Source organism: Eretmochelys imbricata, chromosome 4 (genome assembly GCF_965152235.1).
Source record: "Eretmochelys imbricata isolate rEreImb1 chromosome 4, rEreImb1.hap1, whole genome shotgun sequence".
NCBI classification, from domain to species: domain Eukaryota; kingdom Metazoa; phylum Chordata; order Testudines; family Cheloniidae; genus Eretmochelys; species Eretmochelys imbricata.
In genome coordinates this window covers 119,589,259-119,611,124 of record NC_135575.1, presented here as the reverse complement: position 1 = coordinate 119,611,124, position 21,866 = coordinate 119,589,259, and the positions used below count along the sequence as shown (strand labels likewise).

Below are 21,866 nucleotides of genomic sequence, written 5' to 3'. Positions count from 1 at the left end.
TGGTGTATGGGTTGAGGATCTGTCCCATAAGTGGCAAGTATCTCTTGAAAGACTTTTATACATGCGTTCGTTTCTTACATCTTATACGTTGTTAGAAAATTCAGTTCAAAGTTTTAACAAAAATAGTCCAACACAACAAGTTTGGATCCAGATCTGAACTTCCTCAAAGTTTGGAGGAATGTTGACATTACACTCATGATAGTGATATAAAAAATAACCAGATAGACAGTTCTGAATTAAAACCCTAGCTCTGTCTTTTGTTTTCAAATGCTTAAGGCTTTGAGCTGTGTAGGCAAAGCCAGTCAGAAAATGGAATTTTCTTGGGCATTTTTTTTTTAAACCAGAAATTGAAACAGACGTATTTTGATTCTGAAACAGCACCCTTGTGCCTCATGGGAATTGAAGTTCATGTTTTTCATGCTCCCATGCTCATCTGTAGGTCAGGCTCCCTGGTTGGACTACATCCCCCATGGGGCACCACAGTCTTTTTTTAAAAAAAGTTTTGTTTAGCCAAAAAGCCAATTTTCTGTAGAAAAATGACAATATTCCATTAAAACAAACATCTTATGTGCACGTTCCTATCATGCAGATATAACATGTACTGCTAGCATACATATAGCACACACAGTTCCTTACCTGCCTTTAAATGTTGCACATTTAAAAATGATAAAAAAAAAATTAGCCCATTCAGATCACAAAGATTTGCTATAAATAGACCAAGTCAGACAGCTGGAAATTGATATCCCATAGGGTTTTGTGTTATTACAGAAGCTTACTGGAAGATGAACAGTCAGCAGCGTAACATGTGACCAAGCACTCAAAGAATCTAATTATTTAAATGCACATCACATTTTTTAAGCTGACGACCAGAATGTAAATTGTCAGTTTTAACAACTGGCTTTGATAAATTTCTCCCCCTCTGGAGTCATGGAAACCTGCATTAATAAAGGACAAAGTAACAATGCAACCTTATTAATGTACCATGCATCTTCCACATGGCAGACACATTGGACAGTTATTATTATTTATATTGTAGAAGCACCCACAATGTGCTTTTCAAACACAGACCTTGCTCCAAAGAGCTCACAATCTAAGACAAAGAGCAAACAAACAGGATGCAGGGAGGAGAGGGATAAATCATACAGTCAATTTTATAAAGTAAATATCAGCCACCTGCAACCGCCCTTCCATCCAGCCGTTACCAGCTGAGTATTGCTTCTAGGCATTATGGAAGAAGTCACTCTAGAGGAGAGGGTAGAGGCCTCGCAGATTAGCTTGTGAAGATGTTCCAACTATGAATGGGGATTGGCATGTAAAGAAGTGTGAAGGTGGTTGTGGGAGAAGCAGACAAATGTGGAGGGAAGGTGTGCTGAGGCTGGCATAATTGACTAAGGTAGGCTAATGGGCCAGATGGTCTGTTCAAACAGAAGTTGCTGAAGATAAAGGCAGGAGATGTGAGGAATGGAAGAGGAAGATCTAGAGTCAAAATCAGAGAGGATAGTAGATGTGGAGGAGATGGGGGAAAATCATAGAGGTCAGCACCATGGTGGGGGAGAGGAAAGGAAACCAATGGAGCATTATCAATGGAAGATGAAAAAAATGTGGAAACAGAGGAGTCAGAGAGAAGACCAGTGTCAAGTCTATGATGCTTCTGGACAAGGAGTACAAGAGCTCACTGTAAGAGAAAGCAAATGCAGGGCTGTATCTCAAAAAAAAAAAAAAATCCAGACTTCACTAAGTGGAAGGAATGGAAAATTAAAAGGTTGTGATGGAATGCAGATTCCAGAAGGAGCAGGAGAAGAGAAAGGAAAAGTGGAGGAAGATGGAGAGGAGGTTTCAAAAGTAGGAGCCAGACAATATTTTTGTAGTTCTTTAATATTCCACTGAATAATGTTTAAAAATTTGTTTCTTTAGGGTTTTTAAATAATAACTAAAGCCCCCTAAAGAAGCAATCAGCTAGAATGCTTCTGAATCACTAAGTATTCCATCTTTAATCCTATGCCAGGCTGAGTGTGTGTAGCTTTCTGAGAGGCCTACATTTAGGATTTGATCACTGTGCATCTTGAGTCTTGTTGCAGTGGTTTCTTCTGTCAGGCTCTACCTGGTAGCTGTCAGTCATAGTAACAATGACATACATCCTCTTTAAAAACCCTGTCTGTACAAGGGACATTCCATCCTTCCTCATTTGGGAGGGAGGGGATGGTCACTGTAATTTTCATAATTTATTTATCCCAGGATGCAATTGGGAATCTGACTTCTATGTAGTTTGGTTTGGTTTACATTTTATAACCAGATGCACAGTTGAAAAGCAGAAAAAAGTTTCAGATGGTTAATGTTGCTGGACAGGTGAACTGAGCAATCATAGCATAATTATAAGTTGTGGTATGTAGAAGTATAATAAAAAAGTTGTTGAATGCTTTATGGTCTCTCCTAGCTCCCTTGGTCAGATATCAAAGATGCAAAAGCATGTTTCCTTTGCTATTCAGTAAAATGACTGTCGAAAAGAGAACAATGTGTTTCTTATCAATGACAACAAGCCTCCTGTGTCTTAGGCCAAGCTTATTGAAAACAGGTGCCTGAAATTACAACTTTAGGAACTCATGTAGGGGCCTTTAAGTTGCTGAATTTTGAACATTTCTGAAACGGATGGACTTCAGTGGGAGTTTCTGAATGTTCGGCACTTCCGAAATTCAGGTCACTTATTCAGGTCCTTAAAAATACATGTTGGAGCCTAATTTGAAAAACTTGGCCTTTGTCATCAGAGAAAAGGGCACTGAATTCAAAATGGCAGCCACAAACAAAACAAACCAACCTCACTGGAGAGTGTTCATTTTGATGGAGCATGCACTGGCATTTGATAACAAATTTATGAAAAATGTTGCATAACATGTGCATAAGCTGTTAGTTTCAGACAATAACAAAAATCATGTAAACTTAAGTTAATAACTGGAATTAGTCTAAAAGCCTCGTCACTTGCGAAACACACTCTGGAAAAATAAACTTTATTTTGGAATGAAGAAAACAAAATCTGAAACCCACAAAACTTTAGTTTGTGTGTGATTGTTCCTATAGCTCAAACACAGGTGAATGTATCGGATTTGAACAAGTCATTTGCTGCCAGGCCAAGTTCACGTACTGAAATGGTTTATTTGCAGAAAGAGAATACAGGGTTTCTCCTTCCATCTTGGGAATACCACTGCCTTCATCCCCTTCCTTCTGTTTCCTCCTCCTCTCACCTGCAACACCAGCCACTTATCCTCTCCTCCCGCCTATCCTCCATTGCTCCCCTTCTCCTGGCTCATCTTCTCTTGGACAATCAGCAGGAGCAATGAGGCTTCAAAGACGACGTTGCTGTGGCTGGCTTCACTCCACTTATTTGTTTACTAGTCACAGGGCTTTCAAGGAAAATCAACATCTCCTCCACTTTTTGCAAGAACAGAGGTATTAACCCTAGTGTCCTGGGAAAATTCCAGTTTGGTTATTGGTATGCAGACTTCAGTTTCCATTTTCTTCTCTTTCTGTTCAAAAACCATTTTGAAGTGGTATTGTGCACTACAAAGTAGCTACTGCCCTCCACCCTAGAGATGGCTGCATTTTAATGCCGTGTCAAATGTTCCTTATCACTCTGTAGTTTGTAAAAACTTTTAGGGTCCCTCTGGAGGAAAGGGGCTATATAAACATAAGTCCTTCATTAGAACACACCATATAATGAAACTCAGCATTAGTCTCCTTTGTAGCATAAAATTATTATAAATGTAATTGATTAAACTATGATCTTTATAAATTAATCACTTCTTTTAACTCTTAACATAAGCTCCTCAAAGTGCTTTACAAGTATAATAAAATATTTCAGATCAATAAAATCCAATTAACTGCCCAGTTATACCATAAAAAACTCTTTAGTTTACTTTTAAAAGTAACTAAGCCTTCTACTAAGTTTAATGAACTGAGGCAAAGAATTCCCAAAGCAAGCAGTATTACAATGATACATTATAAAACTTATTCCTTTGCTTCAGTTCTGTTACTTCCCATTTTAAAACAGCTCCACTTAATGTGACTCTTACAGCATAAAGTTTTAAATTACATTACACACAGGAATTTGTTACACCTCTTATGTAGCTCTATTATAGCTTGAGCTGCTGTTTTGTCTCTTTAGGTAACTGGTGGGATCAGTCGCTGTTATTTGTACAGCATCACCAACATGCTAGGCTTTATGGATGGGTAAAGAGACAGGGTTCCTGCCCAAGAGAGTTTCTAATGTAACCTGAAGAAGAGGTACAACAGAAGAGAGTATTGAGATATTTACATCTCTGGTAGTTCTGGGATTTTTGCTTTTAATAAAGATTTTTCTTTGTCAGGATTGAGGATGCACTCAGATTATATCTATTCCCTTGCAAATGCGTAAGATTTCACCTGTGCCTTTTAGTTGCAATTCAAACTAAAATATCATGGATGTCAAAGCCCCAGTGTACTTTTAACAAGGCCAATGTGAATTATTTACAAGCTATAATACGTCAGCACAAATTCCTAAGGAGAACAGTTAATCTGAGACATTTCCGGAGTTGGGTACAGATTTTTGAGGAATAAGATGTTCAAAGCAATGTACAAAGTTAAAGCAGCGTAAGTGCTTATTTCAGTCATTTAGCACTAATAAATGCCTTCATCACATGTTTTATGTACACCGAATCTATCCACTGACTGTAGCCTTTTGCAGAGTGTGAACACCACAAGAAAGCCTTAGTATGTGGGCTCTGTGCAGGTGGAGGGGTTGTGTGGTGAAATGCATCTGATCAAATCTAGATTAACAAATTCATATATGTGAACTACCCCTTCAATTCATTCTGTAGTCAATACTGAAGACCAATGCTCTGGGGGGCAGCAATGTCCTAACAGGAGGTCTTGAGTATGCAGGGGCCCATGCTGCAGCCACCCCTTCATGAGTCTGCTGGGGTGGTGTCAGAAGGGATCACTCATTGCAAGAGCACCTCTTCCTAGTCAGGCATGGCATAGAAGCTTCCTCCTATATGGCACCCCCTGCCAATGGTCACTGCATGGTCTCTCTTCCCATAATTCACAGATCTCTCTCTTCACAACATAGTCCTCTGCTAGGTCACTATAAAGTCCCCACTTCCAGGGTATCAAAGTCTCACTGGACCAGCTATCCAGCTGGCACCTGCAACAGTTCTGCACCACTTCCCAGGAGCTAGTAGAGGAGCTCAGGCCCTACGTCTACACTGGGTGCCAGCCCAAGCACCCTATAACCAGGGACCAAGATCTACATAGTCCCCTCTTGCCGCTGTTTCCCTGAGCTTTTTCCTACCCGTCTTCTCTTTTCTCACAATTCCTCTGGGCTTGACCCTTCTTCCAGAGATAGGGTCTCTCAGCTTATACACCCCACTGAGTTTATTCCTTCCCATCTCTCTTCTGTCAGAGAGAGAGTACAGATTCTCTCCCTGCAGCCCCTTTCTGCTCTCAGTTTACAGAAGCCCAGCCTGCTCCTGACCAGCTGTGCTTCATCTTCAATTAGACTTTCCAGTCCCTGATTCTCCCTCAGCTGCAGTCTATATGGTTAATTGCCCCCTTCTGAAACACCTTCACACCACACTAGTCCTGAAACTGTTAACACCCCATCACGGGTCCCCTAACACAGAAAGATGAGAGTCCTCCTTCCTTTGGGAAGACCTCAGCTGACAGAGTAAAGAAATCTGGGCAGACCTATCTTGCCCAAAGAGGTATGGTGGGTAGACTGACCATAAGCCCACCAGATTGCTTTTGTATAGGTGGCCCCTCCCACTACGAAGAAGTGGCATAACCATGGTGACACCCATGAGGGGTATGCCTAGGGTTCTGGGTTGTCTTAGTCTGGCCATGCACAGGGAGTGAACATGCTCCTAAATGCACAAGAGCAGTTTAGTGTCTAAGATACAATGGAACACTCACAGGATTATTTTAATGAAACAGTGTGTCATTAAAATAATTTGGGATTAATACAGTAGATTGGGATTTTTTTTCCAATGCACTGGTACAAGATCTAGTTGGGAATTTTCCAATGCAACACAATTTCAGAGGAAAATGCTGATATGTCAAACCCAAAATATTTCATGGAAGCACCTCAGGTTTGACTAACTTTTGTCGAATCACAGAGAGGATTCTGACAGAAATTGTTGGGTTTTCTGGTGAGGCTGCTGGGGCATCCAGGCTCCTAGGGTCTGTGACTCCAGACCAGTCCTGCCATGCGAAATGAAACATTTATCTCAATAAGGATGATGCAGAAGAAATTAGACCTACAAAGAACTCAGGACTGGACACTACCTGCACCCCAGAATGCAGAGAGAGATAGCAGATGAAATAAAAATACCTATAGCAGAGAAAGAAATCAAATTTAGCCTAAGGCTAATTCCAATTTATGCCCCTTAACTTGTGTTTTAAGATGAAAAGTCTGATATAGATCAAGTAGCAGTGATTGCTCTCAGAGAGCAATCATTGCTACTTGATCTATCACCAGCACGCAATTCAATAGTTGGATTTAAAACCCAGCAGCACAATTCAGCACTTTACAGTTATGCAATTCTAATAATCAGCATAAACAGACAAACAAGGAGAAGCCTAGTGTCAAGTTATACATTCTGATCACATCTGTAAATACAGAAATTAGTAGTTGATAAACTTTGATCAGCTACTGCTATTTATTTAGTTGGAGTTCTACAATACGAGCCCACGGTAGCCTCCGGGCTCATGCATGTTGAAATGGATCTTTAATGGCCCACAGCTGGGCAGATTGTTACCGGTACCAGTGAGAATTGGAAACCAATAAGCGTAATGCTCAGTAATTTATTTGAGAAAGAATCACACAAGCAGTTAAGGTTACGCAGTATACAGCTCTTCCAATAAGCGTCAGCTACCCAAGTATAAACCCTCAGTAACTATGGTAGCTTTACATAGTATCCTGATTGGCAAACAAAGCAGGTATATCTACCAATTCAAGATGGAGACTTCTCTTCTCTTCCCCTCTCAGGTACTTGGTCTGTTAGTACCCCCAAAGCAGGGTCTAAGTCAGCTTGAGCCGTTCTGGTTCTAGAATCCCACAAAGGTCCCTCAAAGTAGGGCCTAGGTTGCCCTAGGCCCTCTGACTCACAGTGTTTTCAGATGTTAATTGGGAAACTAACTTAACTAATTTACCTTGCTTAGCATTTATACCTTTTGTTCTCAAAGGAGTCACACGTCCCAGAAATATGCCCTGTGGGCGTTCATGACCGGTTTTCTCTAATTAATATTTTAGAAAGGACTGCAAAACAGACACAGACCAAAGCTCAATCAATGTTTACCCTCTCATCAATCATTCACTTAAACTCTTAACATGATGCCATCCAGAGTGGTCATTTTGACCCACGTCAGCTTGTACCAAGCCCACTGATCGCATGTTTTTACATCTTCTTTACTTTGTGAGCTGGTCCCCCAGCTGATATTCAAAAGTTTGATGTTGAAACATACACGCAGATTGAGCCTTTATTAACCATTCAAATGCAGTTTCAGCACTTCCAGTAATTTTCCACATCATTTATTTAATGCTAAGAGAATCCTGCTCCCAGAATCCTCTAGCAAAATCAGACATACCAAGCCATCCCAGACTCATGCTTGCCACATTCATTCACATCAGTCACAGCAATTCATAATAACTTGGTACTGTCTCAAGAATACATAGCACCTGAATTGCCAAATTTCAAATAAGTTGACCCATTCCAACCTCTCATAGCCACTCACAAACTCAAAATCATCTTACACTCAAGCAAAAGCTCCTCTTCCCACATCCTACCCTGCTTGTTTCCTACCCCACTTCAGCCCCTTTCCCCTTATCTGTCCAAGTCTTTGGTGGCTCTAGCTCAGTTTTCCCAAACATACACAAGTTTTTGGTAGCTTTGCCTCTCTCCACACTTCCCCTATCCCTTGTCTCTCTGGCCCTTTCTTCACCTCCATTCTTATGTTAGGTACCTTGCCAGTCAGCAGTGGATATGCTAACTAGACAAAGCAGTTACTGCTACCATCTGCCTTCTCATATGTCCCTCCTAAGACTGGCTGCTCCAGATGGTGCCAGAAGAACAGAGAGGAGGCTCACAGGTAGATGGTTGGGCAGACTAAGAAAACCCTATTTACTCTGCAGAAAAAAGTAATTTCCTGCGTGAAAATAGGGATTTACCAGCTTTCCTCACCTCCTGTTCTTGCTTCACGGCCCCTTCTTTTGCCATTTGATACTTCAGAAAGATGGCCAGGCCTTGAAGCTTTACACTTTCCCATGTGATTGTAGCAGCAACTGCAGGACCCCGACCCTCACAGAAGCTGCTGGTATAGGATTTATGCCTAGCATATGCTGTTTAGCTGATGTGGAACTGTTGTGATAATGGGGTCTACACATGTGCCCTAATTGTGAGTTCAACTGTAGAAAGAGTGAAAATTTATATTGTGCCACAAGTGGAATCCCACAGGGTCTGGTTCTTGGCCTACGCTTTTGACCATTTTTATCAATGACCTGGATGAAAACATACAATCATCACTGATAAAGTTTAAAGATGACAAAAAAAAATTAGGGGACTGTTAAATAACAAAGAGGGTAGGTCACTGATTTACAGCAATCTTGGTAAGCTAGGTGCAAGCAAACAATACATGTTTTAATATGGCTAAAAGAAAATGTATCCATCTAGGAATAAATAATGGAGGCCATACTTACAGAATGGGGGACTCTATCCTGGGAAGCAGCGACTGAAAAAAAAGTTGAAGGTCATGGCAGATAATCAGCTAAATAGAAGCTCCCAGTGTGACACTGTGGCCAAAAGAGCAAATGTGATCCTGGGCTGCATAAACAGAAGAACCTTTAGTAGAAGTAGAGAAGTTATTTTGCTTCTGTTTGGCACTGATGCAGCCAGGGCCGGGATACTGTGTCAATTTCTGGTGCCCACAATTCAAGAAGGATGTTAATAAATGGGAGAGAGTTCAGAGAAGAACCATGAGAATGACTAAAGGATTAGAAAATATGCCTTATAGTGAAAGACTTAAGGAGCTCAACCTATTTATCTTAACAGAGAAAGTTAAGGGTTGGCTAGATTATAGTCTATATAAGTATCTACATGGGGAACAAATATTTAATAATGGGCTCTTCAATCTAGCACAGAAAGGTATAATACCATCCAATGGCTGGAAGTTGAAGCTAGACAAATTCAAACTGGAAATAAGGCATAAATGTTTGAGAGTGAGAGTAATTAACTATTGGAACAATTCACCAAGGGGGGTGGTGGATTCTCCATTATTGCAAATTTTTAAATCAAGAACTTCTCTAGGAATTATTTTGGGGAAGTTCTATGGCTTGTCTTATACTGTAGATCAGACTAGATGATCACAATGGTCCCTTCTGTTGTTGGACTGTAGGAATAACCTACAACATCTAATGAGGAAAAATGCAAAAAGCAAGACAGACTGAATTAAAAGGTCCACTGATGTAACCGAAGAATTGTGCTAAGATCATGCTTGATAAACAAGAGATGTGTGAAAACAGAGATCAGTAAACCAAAATTGGTATGCTGAAAACTAGGCCAAATTGATGGATCATTGTAGCAGGGTGAGCACCCGCTCCAGCCCTGAAGGGGTTGGAAAAGCCCTGCAGAGGGCTGGAGCGGGGGAAGGGAGTGAAACCCTGGCTGATTGGGGGAAGTGGTGGCAGTTGAGGGCCACGCCCCAATCAGGGCCCAGCTGGCTGTATAAAGGCTGTGAGCCAGAAGCCCTAGGGAGCACTCTCCCTCTGCCTGTAGAGGGAGAAGGGCCTGACTGCAAGGTGCCGAGCGGGAAACCTAGGTTGGAGCAGGGTTGGGGAAAGGCCAAGGGAGCCGGGGAGCTCCGGCCTAGGAAAGCCCCAGGCTGCGGGCCTGGGAAGGCCTATTAGGTACAGGGGTTACAGGGGCAGCCACGGGTAGGCAGAGGCAGCAGGTCCAAACCCCCTTGCCTGTGATGAATGGCTTATACTGCAGTCTGCCCCAGGGAGCAGGGCTAGTTGGTGACTGGCAGTAGCCTAAGACTGAGGTGAGGTTGGGATAGTGGGTGGGGGTTCTGCTGGGAGGGGGAGACCCAGAACTGTGGGGGTACTGCCAGGGGGAGCACCCAAGACAAGGGCACCGGGGTCCGGGAGGGACATGGGGGCCAGGGGTGGCGAGATACCGGCCTGAAGGCTGGGTGCTAATTCTCCAACGATGACCAGCAGGAGGCACTGCCGGGAGAGTCTGTGCTCCGTGACAATCCTATAATAAGAGAACTGGCTATTTAACCCATCACGCCCTTTTGGGGTCCTTAAAGAAAGAAATTCTGGGAGAAAAATTGGCTATTGGAGCAAGATTCACTGTCATGGCTGACACTCCCACCATCTCCTGGTCCCCGAGCCTTACTCATTCTGATCCTGAGAGATGTCCTGACCAGACCAGGCCCGAGAGAGGGAACCAGATATCACTACCACCTCTGCCAGAATTCAGCCAGAACCAACCACTACCCAGATGTGAGACTTCTGCCTGCCTCCCTCCCACCTGTCCTTTTTTCCCCCTCCCCTTATTTTTATCTCTTTCCTATCTCTCTCCTATTTTCTTCCATATAATAAGGGTCTGGCTTAGTCAGCCAAAATGGCATATTTTTCAACACAGCTATAAGCCTGTGACCAGAAAAAGGCAGCTAAATGTAATACTCTAAATTACCTAATGATGGTACAAATTTGCCAGGTCTCAGAGTGACTAGTAAGACGGGTGCTGCACCTTCCCGCAGTGAGGCTGCAAGGGAAAGTCAACACCAGAGACAGAAGCTGTATCTTCTGTCTTTGCTATTCTTCTGTCTTCCCTTATGTACGTGTTTGTTTTGTCTTCTTAGGAAATGGGATCAGACTAACCGCTCCAGCTCATCATAGTTAATTTTCTATTTCCCCCCTCAAAAAAGGATAGTTATTACTATCTTTGCTACCATCTAATAGACTGTCAGACAAGGTGTGTTTTTTTTTCCCCTTTTAAAAACTCTCCCCAACTAAAGGGAAAGGAAACAGGGGATGTCGTTAAAATGAAAGCCTTACTTAATGCTTCACATTTCAAATGCTTTCCCTGTTTTTTCCTTCTTTTCTGTATCTGGAATAAAAGGTTAAAATGACATGTTTGCAACGGTACTCAGCAAGCTAAGCTCTCTGTATGCCAAACCTTGTTTAAAACTGGGTTAACACCTTTAACTCCCTTTATTCCATCTAAATTAATACAAGTGAACTAACCACCACAGTCTCTTAGTCTCAAAGTGTTTCCAGCATGCTTCTAGAACTAATTCACTACAAATCTTTGGGCTAGACTGTGGCTTTAAGTAAAAAGGGGCAACAGAGAGTAGTCCAAGGACAATCCACAGGGAGACCGTGCCTTCAAGGGTGCTGCTCCCTGTGTATGTGGAGTGCACAGTCTAGTCTATCCATTAGAATAGATTATTCCTCCTTATCAGCCCCTTTTTGGAGCATTGCTCCTGAGGACGCAGGAAGCAGCGGGACTGCTATTGTGAGGGGCCCCTGTGTGTCTGTGAAAGAGTGGGGAGAGTTTCTTGTTTATGCCTCTGCAGCCAAGCAGGGACAGCTCACATTCTGAGCCGATGATGGAGATAAATAAATATTGCTGAAAACACTTCACTGTCCAAAAATGCACTTTTGGTGCCGGTTTAGTGTTGCAAAGTGCTCTGGCTCTGCAGAAATCAGTATCGAGGAGTCCCACGTCAGAGCCAGTGGAAAACTCCAAAAAGCGAAAAACATGACATGTTTTTTCCAATGGGAGCACTTCATGTTTGAGCTTAAACAGACAATTGTTGACTTATTCAGTAGCATAACCTTGGTTATTATGAACGCAGCAGACAAGGTGTTAGCAAGAACCTGGGAGACTGGCATCCATATTTTGGCTACAGTTAATATCCTTTATAGGTTGCTATTTCCAATTTTAATTGATTTTGAAGCCGCTTTAATCTGGGCTAGTAGTCTACAGCAGTAATCTAAAACCAGTGAGACTCCTGTAAGCTTCTCTTATGAAACACACACACACATCCCAGACGGTGCTGCGCTGGAAGGAAAATATATCAAACTATATCGCTCCCCTGACAATGCAGCCAACCCTACTTTATGTGGTGTAAGTGTATTAACCATATAGCTTGGAGTAGACTAGGAAAATGGCCTGTATGTTGACAATGATAGATTCCCAAAGCTGCAGAGGAGCCAGCCACAGCAGAAGCTGCCAAAGCAGGGAGTGCTGCCCTGGAGGGGAGGGGTAAAATGGGGCCCAGCCAGGACCACCCCTCGCCAGAGTACTGCCCTGGGCCCAGTACTATGCAGGGGCGCTTTTCTTTCCATGTAGCAGATCCCCTTAAGTAAATACAGCCAAAATCATAGTCATGGAACTAACATGTCTGATGCCATCAAATTGTTCACTCTGCTTGTGTGTTCTACCTCTTCCCACACCCTGTGTCTTGTCTATTTAGATCGTAAGCTCTTTGGGGCAGGGACCTTCTATTACACTGCCTAACAACATGGGACCCCATTCTCGAACATTTTCTGAATAAACATAATTCACAATAATATTCCCCTCAACTGGCATTGTAAACACTTTGCTTAAAAATATATCCTGTCAAAATTGTCAATTAAAGTTACAAAAAACTCAGTTGCTACTTTGTCCCAACAGATCTCAATCAGACTGTCAGGAATGTTGCTGAAAATGTGTCTCTCCCTTCTATGCCAACAGTTAAGCCATTTTCAACGCCTGAGTTGTTGGGCAGGGAGGATCTACTGCCAGCAACTGGTCTTTATGGTTTTCCTGGAGGAGCTAGTCAATCCCTTCAGACTCCAAAGTTGTGCCAAGTGGGCAGTGCAATGTATTGGTATATAGTAGATTTAAACTTGGGTTCTTGGCTCAGTCCTAAGGTCAACTGGAAGAAAGATGGTTTGTGGGCCTCTTAAGGGTAGGCAACAGAGTCTGGCCTAGAGGACCCCTGGGTGGAGATGGGAATGAGTAAGACGACTAAAATATTACTGACCAGTATAAAGTAAAATGTTGAAGTCTAGAGTTGCGTGCTGCAGTCTTAGCATGAGATTGTGTTAAGAATCAGCATTTCTACAGCTCATTCATCTCAGAGAAGAGCTGATACAAAGCTGGGCTGCTTTTCATTTTAAAAAGAAATCTCTATTACCAGAAATGCCTGTAAAACAGATAAAGCTGGTTATAAGGCTCACATATCTTTACACACATTTATTCAGTTTTATTTCCTAAGTGTAGGCTATAAATCAAACCACCGAACCCTTTTTGAAAAACTGAGTTTTACTCAGGCTATTATTTAACATTGGGACAGAGGGGGAGGGAAATGACCTCTCTCTATATCAGACATTATGAAATGCTGTTCATATTTCAAATAATACGATTAATAAGTTCTGCTTGTGGAGTTAAATTTAATTTAAAAAAATGAGACAAGATGCATGAGCCTCATAAAAAATTTTTATCTGGCTCTTCTGAAGGAGAGGCTCTACCTTGTTTAATATTGGCTATTCTGTATATTTTACATGCACTGGGCCAAATTCTCTGCTGGGGTTATCGATTGACTTCAGTGAAGTTACTGACCTCAATGGACTTAGCCCCACCATAGATTTTGACCTAATACCTTAAAACTGTTGACAGACAAATTGCACAATCACCTCTCATCACTTTCTTGTGGATTTCTGATTCAAGACCTAACTGCTTTCCAGTAGTTGTGTTACAGAGGGGGAAAGAAACATGAAATTTTGCATTGAGCTACGGATTAACTTTTTTTCCTTGATAATTTAATTGCACGAAGAAAGATTTTTTTTAAAGCGTAAGGAGATTTGTCATTATATACTTAACTATATTACTACTTTCATGGCTACAATTGTTAATATTTGGAAGTACCTATTCTGTCTAGGGAGGCTCCAGAGAGACTATAATTAAGTTGTCTTGTCTGGAGATGTCAAAAATATAAAGGGAAGGGTAAACCCCTTTAAAATCCCTCCTGGCCAGAGGAAAACTCCTCTCACCTGTAAAGGGTTAAGAAGCTAAAGGTAACCTCGCTGGCACCTGACCAAAATGACCAATGAGGAGACAAGATACTTTCAAAAGCTGGGAGGAGGGAGAAAAACAAAGGGTCTCTGTCTGTCTATATGCTGCTTTTGTCGGGGATAGACCGGGAATGGAGTCTTAGAACTTTTAGTAAGTAATCTAGCTAGGTATGTGTTAGATTATGATTTCTTTAAATGGCTGAGAAAAGAATTGTGCTGAATAGAATAACTATTTCTGTCTGTGTATCTTTGTTGTAACTTAAGGTTTTGCCGAGAGGGGTTCTCTATGTTTTGAATCTAATTACCCTGTAAGGTATCTACCATCCTGATTTTACAGAGGGGATTTCTTTACTTCTATTTACTCCTATTTCTATTAGAAGTCTTCTTGTAAGAAAACTGAATGCTTTTTTCATTGTTCTCAGATCCAAGGCTTTGGGTCTGCGGTCACCTATGCAAATTAGTGAGGCTTTTTACCAAACCTTGTCCAGGAAGTGGGGTGCAAGGTTTTGGGAAGTATTTTGGGGGGAAAGATGTTTCCAAACGGCTCTTCCCCAGTAACCAGTATTTGTTTGGTGGTGGTAGCGGCCAATCCAAGGACAAAGGGTGGAATATTTTGTACCTTGGGGTAGTTTTTGACCTAAGCTGGTAAAGATAAGTTTAGGAGGTTTTCATGCAGGTCCCCACATCTGTACCCTAGCATTCAGAGTGGGGGAGGAACCTTGACAGGAGAGTCCCCAAAATTTGCTCTTAATTTTATATTTGGGGTTCCACATTTTCAATTACTATACATGCAGGATTTTTGTTCATATGCGTTTGATTTTAATCTGTTGAAATCTCAGGGTTATGAGACAGTCTGTGAATACACTCATATTTTGAAGGCCTAGAGGACAGGTTTGTAAGCAACATAATTTGGCCTTGAGTTTTTTAAAAAATGATTCTGGGCCCTTGTCCTTTACCTTTAAGGTTTATTTTTATTATTCACTCCAATTTTGAGTGTATTATGCATTTATCATGATACACTGAACACGTGTTTATTAATAGAGCTGTTTAGAAACCAGAATTTCCATCCTGTGGAAAATACAGATATTTTGAAATTAGTTTTCATCCTGAATTGAGCAAAAAAAAGTTGAAATACTGAATTTTTTTTCACAGAACAGAAATTCTAAAACATTTTAATCTGGAAATGCCAGAGTGGTGTTTTGACATTTTCAATCAAAACAAAATGTTACGACATTCTTGAATTGAAAATTCTTCATGTTGGTTTTGTTCTACACTAATCTGTGTCCCCTGTGTTGCCTCATGGGAGTTGTAGCTTGGGTTCTTTATGCCTCATTTCCTGTATTGGAGGGAGTCCCCAGATGGACTACAACTCCCATGATGTACCATGTCACATGACTCTCATGATGCACTATGGCATCTTAATCAGAGAGGAGAAGGGAGTGCATTATAGAACTTGTAGTCCAGACAAGAAGACCAGTCCATAGAGGAGAGTTGGACATAAGGCACCATAGCAGCTCCAGCAAACACAGGTTAATGTTAGACTGACCCAAAATGAAACATTTTGATTTGGTTCAACCTGACCCAAAACAAACTAAACTATTTCATTTTGAGTCTCCTGAAGGAAAACCCAAAAATTTTGCATAAAATTTTGATTTTATGGAAACTGCATTTTGATGGAAAATTCCTGACCAACCAATTAACATTAACGCTGAGCAACAGAACACTTTTGCTGGTATCTACACACATTTGACTTCTATCTTTACTCCAAACACTGTTCATCACACTGAGCACTTGTTCCACTGATTGTTCCTGGCAAACATAGAGCAAATCCCAATCAGTGTAGAAATATCTTGAACAAATATTTTGTTGTTCTTAAACCCCTCCCCCCCACCACCACCACCACACACACACCACAATCACTTTGATGTAATGAAAAACAAGATAATTTCAGGCCCCTTAGGGAAGTTCCTGGGACACCAGGACATCATATGAAAAGTGGAATATATGGTCATTATATGTCTTCTGGTTTTGTTTGTGTCACTTTCCAAAGTGCTTGTTCACCAGATAACTCACTGCTAGAGAATAGCAAACAGAATGCCGATTAACCTTGCAAACCAGCCAGCTTTAAAGAGTCCATGCTGTGTGGAGTATAGACATTGTGGGTGAAATCCTGGCCCCACTGAAGTCAATAGTAAAACTCCCATTAGGATTTCATATAGAGTTGTTTGGAGAAACATTGACAGAACCACATTCTGTCAGAATACTGAGTTCCACCAAAACGTTTTGCAAAATTGAGTTGATGTCACTGGAATTTCAATTTGGAAGAAAACTGGGGGGGAAGTTCCAATGAAACATTCTGATTTTTTATTTGGAAATGACTTGTCATTTTCAATTTTTTTTACTGCATTTTGTTTTATAACATAATATAAAATAAGTCTAAATCAAAACAAAGCAAAACACATCGATGAACGCAAAACAAAAAAGGTTCAGAATTTTCCTTGGTGGGGAATTTGTTCGGAATTGGAACAAAACCTGATTTTGAAATCTCAAAATCCTTTGCAAAACAGAACCTTCATTCTCCACACAATTCTAACTTAGCCAATCTACAAAGCTAGTTAACAGCCTTCACTGCTCTTCAGTTTTCGGAAGCCCAGAGCAAAACCTATTTCAAGCCACAATAATTAAACATACTTTCAAGATATCACATTAGTTTCAACAACATGTCGCCTTTAGAAGCTCAGATACTATGACAACGGGGCATGTTGTCTAGACAGACAGACTATTCCCAAATGTGCCTAGCCAGAAAGAACACAACAGCTCACATGGATTCCAGCTCAGTCCATGTGCATATGTAACCCACACACCTCCTGGGTGGGGTGCTCTATCCCCTCTAGTGGCACCGAGACCACTTAGAGATTAATGAGTCTGCTACAGCCTTAGCTAAGTACCATGTGGCTGTTAGTTCATGCAGTAGAGGCTCATGCATTTACCTCTAGAGGTCCCAGGTTCAATCCCGCCCGCCAATGACCGGGGGGTCTGTTGGTGTTACACATGCACTAAGATGATTAATCCTTTAAAATTCATATGCTAATCTGTAAAATGTACTTGTTGCAGCCTGTAGGCACATATACAACAATGTGAAAAAAACATAAAATTAACATAACTAATTGAAATAATTTCAGCTCAAAAGAACTAAAAACTGCCAAAACCAAAAAAAGAAATGCTAGTTCTTGTCATCTACTTTCCCCATTAGTATGGTGAAAAATTGACTCCCCCCAGAGACAATCCCGCTAATCAGCCATGTGAGTTGTAACTAACATGGAAACTTATTTCATGTAGATTACTACTGCAAACTGCAAGTGATAATGTATTGAACAGATTGCTCATTTCACAGGTGATCAATGAAAATTCCATTATTTTAAGACATATTAATACTTAGATCACAGAAAATACATTTAGGAGAAACATTCCTTTCATATTTTCAGTAGTCTATTTAATAATTTGTTACTTTTTTATTAAATAACCATGATGTAATAGAGGACTGTATCTATGTATACACTTTAGTCTGGAACAAAAAAACATTCTTATGACAGACATACAGATGTTTTTTATTGGTGCCCTCACAATACAATAAACAAGAAGGTCAGGACCTGAAGTTAAGGAGTGGGATATCTTATGAGCTTCAGACAGAACTGCATTACACAAACAAGGTTTGTAATAGAGAACAAACTACAAAAACCTGCAATTGTTGAAATTTGAGAGATCCAGTTGGATTCTGGAAGCATGCTGTCTACGCAAAGGCCAACTAAACTTGGTCCAGTGAAGGATGGTGCAATGCTTAGGGCACTAGCCTAGTACTTGGGAGACTGGGTTGCAAGTTCCTGCTCTGCTACAGATTTCCTTTGTGACCCTGGGTGAATTACCTAGCCTCAATGTAGCTCACTGTAAAATGGGGATAACACTTCCATACTTCACAGAAGAGTTGAGAAAATAAATACTTCAACAATTATGAGGTGCTTGGGCACTGCGGTAGTGGGCACCATGGAGTACAAAAATCTATCTAAGGTGCCTGTATTAGCCAATTTTAGATCATCATCAAACATTTTTCTCACGCAGGTCTTTTTGGATTTTTCTGGTCTTCCTTTGACCCTGAAATTTTCCAGTATTTTATAATATTAAACATCTCTAGCAGAGTTAGGGCAACATATACACAGGATATATTTCATGTGAATCCTCAGATCATGAGATTATAGTCCCAGGAGTGTCATAAAAACAGATTAATTATTTATCAAAAAATCTTGTCATGAAAATGAATACATTTTGTGGTATTGCCTGTTCCCAGTTTTAATCTGTGTCACAAAAAGGAAAAATAATGAGAAGAGGAATTTGTCAGGCATTAAAATTCTGTGATAAATCAGTCTCACTGTTGTGAAATCAAAACCTGGCATACAATTTGTTTCACAACAGATGTTTGATCTTTGGGACTGATCCATTATTAATATTGCTAAAGTTTCTTGTAGTTTATATGGCCTAATGGTCCAGTTAAGAAAATGGTTCTGTCCTAAATCGGGATCACTTGTGCCCATATATACCAGAAGAAACACTGGCCCTTAGCATTCGTGAAAGGTGCCAGATTGACAACGAGTGAATCAGATCTCGCTCCATTATTTACCTATGTAGACACAGAATGAGCAAAATGAGAGCCAAGAGAGGGTAGGTTAGCTGTCCATATAGTCAGCTAATCTTTGGCCTCTCTGCCAAAACAGCCAAGAACTGTAGCAAGCCTGTGTAGGCCTTGCTGGAGCCCTAGGCATGGCTAAAGGGTATGAGCCAAGGCTATGAATTAGGGTAGGGCTTGTCAGAATAGGAATATTGGGTGTCAGCTAAGCAAGTAAGCGCATTCCTGACCTGACAGGATGGTACAGAAACAGACAGAGTTCTCAAGTAACTATGTAAACACATTCTTAAAAGATGGTACAAGAACACACTGATCTCTCATAAAGATAAATAAGGGATGACAGGATAATGGATGAGGATGTTACATTCAAACCACCAGGTACAAGGATAAAGGTGGTAACTAACAACACCTGGAGTGTAATTCATAACTTGTTTGTATCAATGTTTAAAAGGAGCAGTCATAGGAGAGACATATTTGTACTAGTCTAGGGAACACATCCTGGTGTGCTGATTGAACTGGTACGTTGTCATGGGTATATATATGTTAGTGTACCTGCAGCTCCTATGGGGCACTAGTACTGTGCTTTGTCAACGATAAACTTGGCTGAGCACCTTTGCCACTGAACCAAGCCTGTGGTCTCTCTTTATGACTAACATTGAGGTCTGCTGATTCAACATAGAATGTCAGGGTTTGAAGGGACCTCAGGAGGTCATCTAGTCCAACCCCCTGCTCAAAGCAGGACCAATCCCCAATTTTGGTCCCAGATCCCTAAATGGGGCCCTTGAGGATTGAACTCACAACCCTGGGTTTAGCAGGCCAATGCTCGAAGCACTGAGCTATCCCTCCCCCATGGTGCAGCTAACACCGGAGCTCCAAGAAAAGCAACACTCCGAAGCACTAACAGCAGCCTGTTTGCCCAGTGGACACCTGCAGACCATGAACCTACCCACTAAGTGAAGAGCTATGAAAAGGCAATGACTTTTGATCCCCATAGCAACTAATCCAGATTATTTTCAGATCAGAGGTGAAAAACTTGCATCCTATTGCCCAGCATCCTCAGACATAAGCAGTACAGTTTATGAAGTCACCAGAGGTATATCTGATCTACTCATTGTCTCTTTGCCAAAAAATTCTCAGATCCACCATGCGAGGCTGGGACACTCAAATGCCATAATGACAAAGGTCATGAACGTACCTGGGGATGGATAGATGTTTGAATGCTATTTCCAGCCATTAGTTCTGTTTCCAAAACAGAAGAGTACTTTGGGGAATGATAGAGATTCTGTTACCCGTGAAGCTAGGACAAGTCAAATAGCAAAATACTTTCCCTACTGCCACATCTATGAAAATATTTGAATCATCACTGGAGTCAGGCATCTCCTTTTGAACTTTCCACCTGTCACCTGTTGAATGATACCTGTTATTCTTCTTATTTCCAGATTACTGCAACTCCCAGCTACAGTCAAATGTCATATCACTATCTTTATTATAACAATGGCTGCCCACAACATCCATTATTCTCAGTCTTATGAAGTAAACATCCAGAATAACTGAGTAATTTGCTGAAGTTGTACAATATACCAGAGGAGAAAACAGCCATTTCATCTAGTAGAAAATGGTCCTTAACAACATTAAAAAGGAGAGAAGCTTCTGGAGATACTGTAGTTGGCATTGGCAAGATGAGAAAGGGAAGGGAGGGCCCACTGACATATTCGGGGGGGTGGGGGAGGGTGCGTGTGTGTATTTATAAATGGCATCTGATCCAGAATTTTAGTCTCATGGGCTGCCTAGTTAACTCTCCTTAGACAAAAAGCTTTTCCTTCCTTTAGTTTCATCTGCATCGAGAGACATGCTTTGAGCAAGGAGCTATTTTATCCTTATAAGTATTCACAATATCCATATACCAAAATCTTGTAATCAAACTCCTAGAAAAACTAGTGTCACAGAAAATGATAAACTATGGGAGACAAGTTTTTTTAACACAGTTACTGTAGCAATTTAGAAAGAAAACACACCAGAAAGTAAAAGCACATTGTTATGTTTAACCATTCCAACATGAAAGGGCACCTTTAAAATATTTACGGAAGCAAAACTACCAAAAAAATTAAATGAGCTTAAAAAAAAGTCTCAAAGAATCTTTTCAAGATTTCAACTCCCAGCAATTTGAACTGATTCAGCAATAAGGAGACAATAGGAGCCAGATAAAATTTTAAAGGTTTGCTTACCACAGATTGACTAGGAAGGGATGCTCAAGGCCCTGCATGATCTGTAGCTCCCGAAAGACATTCCGGACTTCATCTCTCTCAATGCACTTTTGTTTATTCATGTATTTCATGGCATACATTTTCTTGGTGTCTCTCTTCTGCACAATGCACACCTAATAGACAGCAAAGTTAAAAACATAAGTTTCACAGCTATTAGCCTTTTGGAATCACAGAAAAATATAACATTGTGACTTTAAAAAATATCCTTCTTCAATAATGATGATTACTTTAAGACTCTGAGGAGGAATAAATGCTGGTAACCAGCAGGATCCTGAGTGAGACCTCAACTTAGCTTGTCTATAGCACTTTTCATTCCTAGATTTCAAAGTACTTTACAAAGGAGATATTATTATGTCCATTTTATAATGGGGGAACTGAGGCACAGAGAGGTGATGTGACTTGCCCCAAGTCATCCAGCAGGCTAATGGCACAGCCAGGAACAGAACCCAGTCTGTTCTTGAGTTCCAGTCCAGTGCTCTGTCCACCAGGCCACACTACCCCCTTTAGTTTAAAGCAGCAGTCCCCAAACTATTGAAGACCGCGCCCTCCCCTTATCCCTGTCCATGCCCTGCCCCTCCCCCTGCGTCAGGAGCGGGTTGCAGCTATGGCGATGTGGACAAGGGTAAGAGGACAGAAGCTGGGGCCGCAGGGATAGGGATGGGGCCGGGGCGGGGAGCAGGGCCAGGGACCGAGGCAGGAATGGAGTCGCAACTGGGCTGCAGTGAGGGCCAGCAGCCAGGCCCACAGTCAGATGTGGCTTCATCACTCCTGGCCCCACCCTCAGCCCCAGCGAAGCCCCACCAAGGCTGTGGACAAGGCCAGGCATGGA

The 21,866-nt window shown here is 41.3% G+C and overlaps 1 protein-coding gene across 2 annotated transcripts in view; it reads right to left on the bottom strand.

The window, feature by feature from the left end:
• The window catches only part of STK32B (serine/threonine kinase 32B), a 265,486-nt gene that overhangs the window by 191,665 nt on the left and 51,955 nt on the right, over positions 1 to 21,866 (bottom strand). For both annotated transcript variants that reach the window (XM_077814640.1, XM_077814641.1), the window contains one exon: positions 20,999 to 21,150. In XM_077814640.1, coding sequence (XP_077670766.1) covers positions 20,999 to 21,150 — 152 coding nt within the window. The remainder of the gene's footprint in view (positions 1 to 20,998; positions 21,151 to 21,866) is intronic.